Below are 13,266 nucleotides of genomic sequence, written 5' to 3'. Positions count from 1 at the left end.
CTCAGTGTTGGCTTCTGTGCTGTTCTGGTGGCCACTAGGACTGTGTGGACTTTTTCTGCTTACACAAACTGTGCATCCTGTGCACATGTGGGCCCACCAGGGAGTGGCAAGGGACAAATCCTTACAGATGAAATAGCTCTCTGTTACCTGGTGCCCACACACATAACATGTGAAGAAAAGCTAAAGTTATGCTGTTATAATTTAAAAGCTAGAAACAGCTTCTGTTCCATATATGATAAAAATTCGGAAGGCAGTGATGTCAGTGATATTTTGCTGCAGCAGACACACCATAAGAAACGCATGCTGGCAGTTTGCCTCCATGGTGAAATCTGCCTCAGCTGTTCCCACTCTGTGCCGGCACCTCTGTATCCACGGCTATCTGAGCTTCTTGAGCAGCAGTGCAGGAGAAAACATGCACCTGTGTTCTTATCGACAGTGACAGGACTACTTGCTAATCATCAGAAAAAAATAATGCCCCAGAGAGGCTCAGATGCAGAATGACAAGGTAGGAACTCTATGTCAGTACCATGCATAACTTTGGTTAAACCACTGTCAGGTTTACCCAAAGTACAGGTGGTCATCTGCACACCTCAGCTGCAGTGGACTCCACACTCAGTTTCTGCTCTGTAACCCACCTCGAGTTCCAGGCTCATGTAAATTCTGAGGACATGACAGAACTGCAAATATTTCTGAAACCCATTCTTTGTTCCATCAGGTAATCTTAGTTAATTCTCTTCACTGGCGTATTGACAGGCAATTAATATTCTGAAGTGAAGACTGTTGGCCTGCTAATTTTGAAAATGCTACTATCGTGTTCATGAAAGATCCCACATGCTCCCTATCACTGGCTGAGAAGTATTCCATCAATTTATCACCTGAGTACCAATCTGGGTCTTCCACCAACCAGTAAATATTTCAGGGCACATTAGGCATGCCTTCAATTTTAACTTGACCACATCCTTAAAACCCATGCTGATAACTATCTGTCACTATATCCACATGAAGACACTGCATTTGGAGACCTGAATTAATACCCAAAAAGGACTTTAAGGGATGAGAGACTTCCTGGTGACTTCACAGTGATGAGCTGGTCCTTCATCCACATGCAAGAGAAGATTTATACTCATATAGGATGGTTGAATTCCCTCTGATACCCTATTTTGGGAGAGCTTCCAGATCAGACAGTAACAAAGCACAGGCTGGAAGGCTTAGAAGGTTGTAAAACCACAAAATTAGTGTTCAAACTCAAGATGAATGGTCTTAAATAATGATGGGAATGATGTGTACACCACACTGAAACCTGCTCTGATTTCCCTGCCCATGAACACCTGCAGCAGCAGCAGCAGCTGCTCCGTCGTGGTGCCTGCTCCACTGCATCCCTGGCAGAGCAGGGACAGCAGCACCAGCCACAGCAGCTCTGCAGAGAGGGACGCACATGTGCCATGAAATCCTTGAATCACTGCTTAGGGAAGGATAATTTTAAAGAGGTTAAGCCAGGGACTAAGGACAGAGATTCTCTTATTTTTGTTTGTTTTATCATTTTGTAGCAAACTTGCTGCAGCTTTTTACTGCAGACTCTTTAGAACCACACACTTTTCTTGGACAGCTATGTACAACTCAAATGACGTTCTTGTCCTAGAATATCATCAATAAACTCACCATGATTTTTTTCTTCCTCACATTTTTCAGATTACATAAATTTCAGCTGACCAATTCTTTTCATGCTAAAATATATTATGAAATGCCATTTCTGTTATAAAAGCTAATTGATAGTGTGATTTGTTATGTTGCTGAGACATAATTCAGAAAGTTATTTTAAAGCCCTTGATACATGGAATAGCACTAACTGCTTAATATTTCTTGTATGAATGAATACAGTGCATAGGAATGATGTAGTGCCACGTAGATGAAATATTTTCAGAAGCTCTTATTCTTGTTGTTTGGGCTTGTGCCAATGTCATTCGACAAGAGAACTCATACGTCCTAAGGTGTATCTACTCTAATTTATTTCTGGGTCATTAGTTGGTAGGATTTTTTTCCTCCAGGTTGCCAAACACTGTGTAATATTGTAAAAATTAAGAGCTCATAGTCAAATAAATGAATACCTTAGAATTATTTTTAAAAATCAGGTAAGTATTTTAAATTTTAAAATATTTTAATATTTTTATTTCATTAAAACAATTGACTGATTCATATAATAAAAATAATTTCTCACTCTTGTGAAAGTCCAGATGGAGAACTGCATCTAGCTCAAGAGTCCCCAGTATAAGAGCAAGTCCAGAGGAGGTCACAGAGATGCTCCAAGGGCTGGAGCCCCTCTGGAGCCAGGCTGGGACACCTGGGGGGGCTCACCTGGGCAGGAGCAGCTCCAGGGAGAGCTCAGAGCCCCTGGCAGGGCCTGAAGGGGCTCCAGGAGAGCTGCAGAGGGACTGGGGACAGGGATGGAGGGACAGGACACAGGGAATGGCTCCCAGTGCCAGAGGGCAGGGATGGGTGGGATATTGGGAAGGAATTATGTTGGGAATGTTATTAAAGAAAAACACAGGAAAATAAAGAAAGCAAAAATTATCAACCGTTTTATTTAAGACTAATTTGTTTTCTAATTAAACTACAACTACTTCCACATAAAAAGATCAGCTCATTCAGAATAAGGTCACTTGGTAAATTTTCTAGGTATGTTTCTGATGAATAGTCCATGCAAAAATAAAATACATCAAGGAAATATTTTTCCAAATGGAAGCACTGACATTGATACATTCCAATTCCATTCATGCATCAAGCCCACTTTTCTTTAAAATATGTTGGTACGTACCAAATTTTTGAAGGATTCACTAAGATAAAAAAACCTTAGAGCACTAACTGAAATTTCTGAGCTATATATGCTATTTTCCTGACATGCTAATATCAAACTGTCTACATCTGAAACAGCAATATGCACATTTTCTTAATCTCACCTCTCCTTAGATCAGTATGAAAATATTGACACAAATTACATCAGAATTATGTTGGGTAAACCATAGAGCACACAGTTAAAACACGATGGATGACTTGCAGGAGGATCTGAGGAAGTGCAAAGAGTCTGCTCTTCTATTTTGTCTTCAGGAGAGCTGCGAGAATCTGCTTCCACTATAAAAATGTATTAAAAACCATTGTTATTTCTGAATATGACTAAATATAAGAATGCTGTAAATACTATAATTTAACACATCTTCTCTTTGATTAATACTTATGGTTCTTTAACATTATTTTAAAAATATTGACAACGGCCACTATATTGAAGAAGCATTTTCTGAAAAAGAAAAACAGAAAACTAGGAAATATTTCTGATCTGAGTTCTTTCTTCAATTCTATGACATTTCAAACTATAAATAAAATTAATTTTATTAAACCTTATTTTAAAAGATAAGTCCTGTACATTGAAAAATAGCAGTACAATTTTATAGACAGTATATTAGAAATTGTTTTACTCAGAAATTCTTCCCCTCTCTCCAACAAGATGCCGGATATTTCTTATGTGTAGTATGCCCTGTACAATGCAGACTGTCTAAAATCACTGGAGATCCTACTGATCTTTTTGCAGCTTATAATCCCATACCATTTATATTGTCTATGTTGTGCTCCTGATTGACCTTGTTAGTAACACTACCTGATTTGTTCAGTGGAGAAAAAATTTTAGCCTTTAGTCAGCTATGTCAAAGCCTCCCTAGAATTTTATTTATATAAAATATGGCTACTCCAGTTATGATATTGTATCAGTGGTCTTCTGACTCCCAGCTCTTTTAAGTAGTTTCAGAGAAAATTGTAATAGCTCATCTGTAAGGTTTCACTTACACCTGTGAACTACCGATCTAAAGGTTCTAGTTAGTGTTTATAGCCAGTCTTTATACCAAGCCTTGTAATGCTTACCTTTCATGGAATGTCTTTTCCCATGACTTCTACTTTTCTGAAGAACACGAATTGTCTGCCCAGTCGTTCTACCAAAGCTTAGCAAATCTGGAAAGAAATGTTAGTTTCTGTGAGTTTTTAATGAAAGTTTTGAAAAACAAGAAAGTATCAACCATAGAGTCTGGTGCTTTCACCATGAAATGGTGAAAACCATGAAATGGTTTTCCATTTAAAAGGCAATGAAAAAGGGTATCTTTACAGATTTGAGCAATGTATCTGTGCAGATATAAGTTACATCCAGGGGATTTTTTCCCCATGGTTTATGTAACTAGAGATGGCCATGTCCTGGGGCAGTGCTTCTCACCATATAAATCCTATTCTTACCACATGACCATAAACAACCCCCCACCAAATCTGTTTTAAGAAGGTTATTGCTCTGTGTGAAAGATCAACCTGTCCAGCACACGGTGGCTGCTGCTGCAGTTCACCTCCTACACAAACTGCAGGCAGAGTTTGGTGAGGAGCAAAGAAAGGAGCGACAGGAGACAGGCACGTACACACAGTCCCTGGAGCGATGCTCACAGCAGCTGGGGCAACACAAACACTCACTCTCAAACAAGGACTCCAGCCTTCCTGCATTCTCCTCCAGGTTTGTGTACCACTGCGTGGCTACTACGGAACCAACACCTGTCAGGCTTAGAAGCATTGCTGTCTCTGTTGGTCTCTCTAGAGCAATACGTGGACAACTAAAGAAAGAGATCAATAATATATAAAAACGCATAGTATATAAAAATATGACTAAATATACAATGTTTTTTTGATAGAAGGAGAAAGAATGTCAGAGTATATTTTCTTGTACGCTGATCATCAAGTGTTTTCCAACACTCGTACAGCACTTTGAATTTAATACAATGAATTTAATACAATGAATTCAGGTAACCTTCTCTCAACATTTTTTCCTTATGCAGTTTTACCACAGGATTTACTCTCTTGTCATGTTACTGTACTTCTGGACATCTCTGGAAATCTGAAAGGAGTAGTATGACCCTAACCTTTACAAAACACTGCAGAATACCTTTTATAAGACAGTCAAAAAATTGAGACTCAGATGTGAAAAGACATGTTTAGACATGTTTAGACAAAATATTGCAGGAACTGAAACCTTGTTCTTTGTTGTAAGTATGGTGTTGATTCGGAGGCTTAATAGCAAATCGTGTGCAATGTGGGTTTCGAGTTTTTACTGCTGAATATTTCAGCATCTTTGGCAAAATTATTTTAGTCATAAAAGGGGAGTGATACTCTAACGTTGAAACTGCAGTAAATAGAAGGTTGCACTTTGGTTTTATTCAGACTTGCTTTTTATAGTAACTTCATCAAAACATGATAATGAAAGTTTTCGGCAATCTTTTGGGGTGATGCTATCTGATTGTCTATGGAGTTTATGTGACTCATTTTTTAAATAAATGTTATTCTAAATTTTCAGGAAGCTTTTGGACTTAAACATGTAACTCTTATTGATAAATTCACTAAACTATTGAATTGAGATTTCAAAATCTTTGAGTTTGAAAAACTAGCTTAAGGAATTGTGTTTTGGTTTACTTTAAGAAATGGCTGTTTGGGATCAAAAAGGATATAAAAAAATACCAGGAGTTTGTTTATACACTCAGACATCTGCATATTTACATATGTCGATATGTATATAACCTATTTTACATATAACTAGATTTAATTTATGCATTGTTGCACTAATTAAACAGTATTTTTTAGACAATTTTTTTCTATTTCTTCTTCACTGAATGAATAACTAGAACAGTCAATATTTCTGTCCCCAGGACGTGCTCTGCTCGCTCGCTGCCCAGGCCCGGTGCTGGCCCAGCCTCAGGGGCCTTTCTGCAGGGCTGCGCTCCGGCTGCCCCTCTCCAGGTTCACACCTGTGTCCAGCATTACCTGGGCACCAGCGAGGAGTCTGTCATTTGCTCTTGCTAAATTTCATGTCACTGCTGATTGCCCAATGCTCCAATCTATCTGCACCCCCTGCAAGGCATCTCATCCCTCAAGAGTATGATCAGCTTATCTGAAAATTCGGCATGGTCTAAATAATTAATGAATAGAATTAGGACACGCTGGCATCTGTCAAGAATTCACAATGGACATGCAATAAAAGAATGTAAAACCTGCCAACTTAAAAGCAATGATAATAATGAAATGCTTTTAAAGATTAAAAAAAGCTGCAATTCATACAAAAAAATTCTGAACAGGTTATTTTACATGCTATAATAATTTGTTTAAATAAAAATCTGATTGTTAAACTTGTCCACGTATGAACCCTCAGAGGGACTCATAGCAGTTTATCTGTCAAAGGAAAATTTAGGTATTCAATTAGAACATTTTGAGAATCTTGTACTCAGACTTGTGAGGTATGTGTAATACAGCAAGGTTTCTGTGTCATATTTTCTTATCATTGCCTTCTAACAGAGCTTTCATCCTATTTAGTCCTAAAAAGAAGCTCTTTTTCTTACAGAAGTAAAGGATAATATTCATAAGTCAAAATTTTAACTTTTCTTTGAAATAATCTACTTTATTGTGGACTTTACTGAAACTGACTTTACCTACCTTTTGTGGACATCAGCGTTGGCAATTCTTTGGTAACTTTGCTGTGATCTTACCAGATCCAGAAGAATCACCAAACGGCATTCTGGAAAAAAATATAGCAATGGTGTTCGCACTGATAATAATGCCCAGTATAATAATTAAAGTAAATCAGGCCTTTTGTAAGTTAATTACTTTCTTGAACACAGTCTAAACCACTAATATAAAACCTAGATATTTCAGCTGCAATTGTCAAGTACTGTGTGAAAGTACACTAATAGTAATCCTAGCATTATTTAATGTAATTTTGCTACACTTTTCCATCATGTTTTTCAGGATTTTTTTCCCTATGCCACATTAGCATAATTGTTAATGAAGTCCACATACCATCTTATTACCAGCCAATGACCTGTATGACCCAACTATAGTTATAAACTCTTGGATGTTTATGGTATGCAGGTATTGAAATTTTTTTGTACCACAGCTCCTCTCCACAAAGTACAACCAAGTTACGTCCCTAACATACCTTATTTTCCTTAAAAGTCTCCAGTAAAACAACTCAGAATCCTCTCAGAATTAAAAGGTTTTGTCTACTGCTTGGTTTGCTGTAGCTTAAATCTGTTACTTATTCTCCTATCCCAAGCAGATGAGAAGTAAATTACTTCTCTGCCTGCAAAGTCTTTGACACACTTAAAACGTCTATCACATCTCCTCTCAATATGTCAATCTTTCCTCTGAAAGCATGTTTTAAATGCATATGAACATATTAATACGTACATATTTATTAATAAAACTAAGCACAAAAGCTGTGGTACAGCCTTTTGACCACTCCTAGTGTTCTCTAGCAGTAACTTACTCTATGTGGTTGATGTTTTCCTCCTGGTGAGACCTTAGGAATATTATGTAGAGTGGGAAATTATTTCACACAGCTTGCACATGACACTCCTCTATAGCTACCCCATACAGACCTTGGGGGTTTTTTAACACTAGCAAGGGTACGTTGCTTAATTTGTGATCCATCTCTTGAGTCTGCTCTGTAACTCTGCCCCTTAAGCAGTCATACCTTATTAATGATTAATTGATTATTTTCCCTCAAGCATAATATCTCCCACTAGACTCTCCCAAATTACACTCCGCATAAATTTGCATCATAATCTTGCATTTCAGGATTTGCTAAACCACTGTATTCTCTTTGTCAGTCTGGTCTCATGCTCAGATTTAGCAATTATCTATTTTATTTCGTCATGTACATGACCAAAACAAATACTTCATAATATTTGGTCTAGGTTAGAGCTTTCAGAAATCTCAGACAGAATTAATCCTGGCATATTTTAAGAGTAGGAAAAAGGGCAAGGTTTAACAACTTTCCAAAAGTTGCCAGACCTGTAAATATCTGGTCTATGGACATCTGAAATACCATCTTCAGTCACGATCCACGAATCCAGAGAAAACATATTTTCTTATTTCTTGTAATATTTACATATAGATATTAAAATCACTTTTAAAATCAAAGCTTCATAAAGAAGCTTCCTGTTTCTCTACAGGGCTTCACAATCTGATGTGTACTGTCCTCACGTCTTTCACATGTCAACACAATAGAGCTACCCTGACAAATTCAGCACAACTCTGAAATCAAGCTTCTTCCAGATGTGCAAGGAAAACAGGAGGAGAAATGAAGATTGTTAATCTGAAAAACCAGTCCTGAATCTAAGCCTGAGGTTACAACAGAAGGACTAATTAGTTGTGAAGAAACAGAGAAAAAATACCCTCTACAGAGGGTACAGAGACTTTACAGAATCTACAAACGCTCTGTAATACCAGAGTAATCCTTCAGCACTAACCTAGCCCTGATGGACAATTCTTGCTTGCCTCAGCAGAGACTTACAAATTTTGGCACTTGAAGTGGCACTGCAGAGGTTGTTCTTACCATTAAAAAATATCTTGCAACCAAATACTAAATTCCAAAGAAAATTAGACGGTTTACTGAGAAAACCATTAGATATTGACTTAATTTTTGAAACCTAGGAAATCCCAACACATGGAAAGGAAGAAGGACTAAGCTTATTTGTGAGGATTTACGAGAAAGCTGTGCAACAGAATAAAACCTACATAATACAAAGGTTTTCTGACTAAAAACCTTGGATCTAGAAAAAAGCCCTTAATTGCCCATATCAATATTGTGATAATGATACAATAGGACACATCTAGGAATAAAAGTTGGTGTAATTAAATATATTTCTCAATTTGCTTAGCTTACTTGGGATGTTCATAGCCACCAACCAATTAAGCAACACATGAGACATGAATCTCTCCATCCCATAGAACAGAAATGCGCTGCAGCTTGTCAGCAGCTGCTCCCATTCAGCTTGGCTGAGAGCAAAGAAGAAGGAAGAGAATAAGTTACTTTTATGTTACTCTTTTACAGGCATACTTTTCAGAAATTATCCACAGCAAACAGTTCAGTGTAATTTACTCCAGGAATAATGATAACAAAAGTCACCATGCAAATCAAGAAGATAAACATGGCTGCAGAATTCTGTGCGAAGTATAATAATTCATATGAATTATTAATACTATGTCCTTGTATTAAAATGATGACTCGGTAACATCTCATAGTGTGCAAGAGGCATAGTGTATTTTTAGATAAATACCAGCCTCTCCATCAAAAAAATAAAATTTTTAAAAATCATCACTGTATGTATGGTACAGCTTTAAAATAGAGTCTTTGTCCAACATTCAAAGGGAGCAGTCGTGTGTATACCCACCAGGACATAAGCAATTGGTTTTTAAAAAGAGATGTGGGTAATCAGGCCAGCTGGCAGCAAAAACTGCACTTTGATAATAATGATCTTCGCAATTTTTATGAAAAAATAGTGGAGTACCTACTCAGAGGTAAAATTCCAAAGGACTGACTGCTGAACTAGCAGTTAGGAAGGAAGGTCCAGTGATGGCCACGTTATCTCATAGGGATTGTCACTGTTTGACCTCTTGAGGTCCCTTTTATTCCCCTATGGCTATGATCTTAAAAGTGAACTATTTCTATAAAGAACAAAGTGTGTTTATGAGCAGACTCGATAGAATGGCAGTAGCTTCATGGTCAATGTTTGAATTTGGAAACTGTGTGCTGTACCTTCACTACTCTGCTTCTGAAATCTGTGCTCCCATTTGCAGTTGGCTGAAGATGCATGGAGATGCTATGGTTTTATGACTCAGATTTGCAAACAATTATGACCAAAGCCAGAAATTACACTTCTGCTCACATATGTGTATTCACCAAAGACTGCACCAGAAGACTTTCCATCAAAATTAGATTATTTACATATATAGCAACTCTGACAAAACCAGCCTGCTTAAATCACTTTGCAGCACTCTGCTTCAGATCCCTAAAATATTCTGTCTACAAACCTAGATCTGTGTTTGATACAACAACAATGGTTTGCTATGTGTTTATCAGCTCAGCGAAATGTGACCCTATTTTATGGACAAATTCTCTGAAAATAGGCACAGTTTTAAACAAGAAATATGGATAAAACAAGAAAGCAGACAGAATATTACATACCTTGGAGCACACATATGGCCAATGACACCTTCCCACTGCACTTTAAATAGGGCACGGTATTTTTCTAGTATTTCCTGAATTTTTCGGGAAGGACTTAGAGCTTCTGTAACAACAGAATTTTATCATTATGAATGTAACATACTACAAACTACTTTGGGCAATCTCAATTTCAATAACTTTAAAATGTCACTATAATATTTATAGGGTTTTAAGTCATCATTAGATTTTATGTTTTTTGAAACCTAAGTCTGACTTTTAAGATTAAAACAATTGTGACATTTTCAGAACAAAATCAGATGCCCATTTGAATGGTGTCTTTTACAGTGAACAAGGATTATTTGGTAGATGGGTTAAGGACACAAAGAAAAACTTTTAGGTATCCTGAAAAAAGGGTAAAGAATTGAAAACCAGTACTGTCATACAGTTCTGTGGCAGAGGCTCAGAGAGGACTTAAGTGGGTGGATAAACTAACTGAGTTTCTAGAGTCCTGATTTCAGAAAACAAGACTCCAAAATTACCCCTTCTCTCCAAGGACATTGCACATTTAATGATAAACAATCTTCTCCTTTTGACTACATTTTCATACTAGTATAAAAGTTAAAATCAGATATTGAGCACATGAAGTGTTTTATATTGATCTGCTCTGAAGGAGAACTACAAACACATGGAGACACACTCTGTATGATACTGATTGTTCTGTGGCTTCTTTTGCATGGTGTTTAGAGTTAGTAACTATTTCAACATCTGAAGGGAGCCAACAAGACAGATGGAGAAAGGCTATTTACAAGAACATACAGTGACAGGACAAGGGCAAATGGCTTCACACTGAAACATAGTGGGTTTAGGTTAGATATCAGGAAGGAATTGTTCCCTGGCAGGGCTGGATGGGAGATTGGGAATTGGGAATTGTTCCCTGGCAGGGCTGGGTGGGATATTGGGAATTGGGAATTGTTCCCTGTGAGGGTGGGATGGGATATTGGGAATTGGGAATTGTTCCCTGTGAGGGTGGGATGGGATATTGGGAATTGGGAATTGTTCCCTGGCAGGGCTGGATGGGATATTGGGAATTGGGAATTGTTCCCTGGCAGGGCTGGGTGGGATATTGGGAATTGGGAGTTGTTCCCTGGCAGGGTGGGCAGCCCTGGCACAGGTGCCCAGAGCAGCTGTGGCTGCCCCTGCATCCCTGGCAGTGCCCAAGGCCAGGCTGGACACTGGGGCTGGAGCACCTGGGACAGTGGGAGGTGTCCCTGCCATGGCAGGGGTGGCACTGGGGGGATTTGGGGTCCCTTCCAACCCAAATCAGTCTGTCTTTCTGGAGCTAAAACCCTCCATTAACTGTTGGTTGTGCTGTTGCACACATGCACCATATACAGGTGATAAGCTGTGCTGTTCTGGTGAAAAGGAATGCTTTGTTGCCAACATCTTGATGTCATGACTTCATTTTTTGGTACAAAACAATTCTAAATTCCATTGGTAGATCGTAAATAAAATATTATTTAATATATATTACCTGCTTCTCTTCCTTCATTATAGGGGTCCACAATATCTGATAAACAGTTAATCACAAACAATGTATTCAAACAACAAAAGAAGGAAATTTAGCTGATACACGTAGCCAATAGGTTGTGAAAGGATACATTTTAAATTACGTGTATCAACAGACAAGCAATTAGAAGGTAGATCACGATTAATTGGTGCCTACAATGAAAAATAGTACATATGTTAAATCATCAATTAAATACTAACAGTATTGCATTATTTGTGTCAAACAACTAAGAGAAAGACACATCAAACAATTGACAGAGTTTTGAATCTGGGTTTAAAAGCATCATGGTGTTCAATTATCAGTGGAAATTAATAACTATTCTGCATTAGCTACAATGCATATACATATATTACACATATATACACACGTGTGGGCACATATATAGATATATATGCAAATATAAATATAAATTTATAAAAACATATGCAATAAGTATATAAAATAAAATTTTTTTTGCAGAAATTATTTTCAGTAACTTTAAACAGCTTCCTTTGTGGTTTGTTGAATATGTCCCATTTATAAAGTGTGATTCTTCAAAGAAAAACTCCTTGCAAAATCAACAGGAAGCAAGATTCTTTCAGACTTATGAGACATTCACTCAATTTCAGAATTCTAGCACACATAATGAGCTTTTATGCAACCCACTTTCACACTTTTCTACGCAAGTTCTCTGGTTATTTACAAAAAATGTGAAAAGTTCACCATTTGGACATTCTTTTTCTGTTGAGCTTTTGTGGTTTTTTCTTTAGATGTTTCAACTTTTTTTTTTAATTCAGTTTCTGTGAAAACGAAAAGAAAAAAAATTAATATATGGGCAGCTTCGCAAATAAATGTCCTTGAAGGACTGTACATATTTAATATCATTAAGTAGTAGTAGTAGTAATAGTACTGCTAGCAGTAATAATAAAAATAATAACAACAATAGATTACATAAAAATATAACAATTCATTTCAAAACACAGCAAGGTAAGGATCCAAGCCTTCTTGCCTAAAAATGAAGGCTTTAAAGTGAAAAACAAGGAGATGTGATCCCTTGGACATGAAATGCTTCATTACACTGCCAATTTTGGATAGGGTTGAACAATGATCATCAAAGCACTTTCTAAGTAGTTTACCATATCTATTAATTGTTGATGTTAATGTAATCACTGAAGTTTCTGTGGGACATAGATCTAAAGGAAAAAGGAAGTTTCATATTTGAATTGGATTTTTTATTTCTTTAAGGGAATTTTAAAAAGCATAGAAAACTGTCTTATGTTTCTCACTGTATATATGATTATAACCAAGAGTACACCTCAGCCAGTTATTGCTGAGTGCCCTGCAAGTTCATGGAAGCTTGAGATCATACTGCTCATCTGCCACAATTGAAAGAACAGAGACTTTTCAACTCTGCTTCCTCTCATTTATCTACTTCTAAAATTATGTAACCATAAGTTCCACTGTGAAAAAGGGAAAAACAGAAATAGAAAAAACCTACATGTTCTAAAACTTGTATTTCTAAAAGGCCTGTAATAGTACATAAAGTAAAAATATGCTAATCTCACATTACTTACAATTCTTTCCCTTTAGAAAGAAGGAGTGAAATGAAAAAACAGAATAGGTTATACTGGAGGCTAAATATTACAGATATGGACACAATACAAATACCTCTCTAGAACAGAATAGTTTCATGGTACAGAGTGAGATT

The 13,266-nt window shown here is 37.1% G+C and overlaps 1 protein-coding gene across 1 annotated transcript in view; it reads right to left on the bottom strand.

Moving 5' to 3' along the window:
* Nucleotides 1–2,624: 2,624 nt before the first annotated feature.
* Nucleotides 2,625–13,266, bottom strand: part of CFAP46 (cilia and flagella associated protein 46) — a 75,525-nt gene continuing 64,883 nt past the window's right edge. Inside the window, exons 54-62 of the mRNA XM_059477043.1 lie at nucleotides 12,282–12,358; nucleotides 11,671–11,731; nucleotides 11,544–11,579; nucleotides 10,034–10,136; nucleotides 8,732–8,844; nucleotides 6,499–6,580; nucleotides 4,495–4,631; nucleotides 3,907–3,993; nucleotides 2,625–3,126 (exon numbers count right to left, since the gene is read on the bottom strand). Coding sequence (XP_059333026.1) covers nucleotides 2,990–3,126; nucleotides 3,907–3,993; nucleotides 4,495–4,631; nucleotides 6,499–6,580; nucleotides 8,732–8,844; nucleotides 10,034–10,136; nucleotides 11,544–11,579; nucleotides 11,671–11,731; nucleotides 12,282–12,358 — 833 coding nt within the window. The 3' untranslated portion in view covers nucleotides 2,625–2,989. The remainder of the gene's footprint in view (nucleotides 3,127–3,906; nucleotides 3,994–4,494; nucleotides 4,632–6,498; nucleotides 6,581–8,731; nucleotides 8,845–10,033; nucleotides 10,137–11,543; nucleotides 11,580–11,670; nucleotides 11,732–12,281; nucleotides 12,359–13,266) is intronic.

Source organism: Ammospiza nelsoni, chromosome 8, assembly GCF_027579445.1.
Source record: "Ammospiza nelsoni isolate bAmmNel1 chromosome 8, bAmmNel1.pri, whole genome shotgun sequence".
NCBI classification, from domain to species: domain Eukaryota; kingdom Metazoa; phylum Chordata; class Aves; order Passeriformes; family Passerellidae; genus Ammospiza; species Ammospiza nelsoni.
Note: the sequence above shows the minus strand (reverse complement) of the source record. Positions and strands in the feature narration are given on the sequence as shown.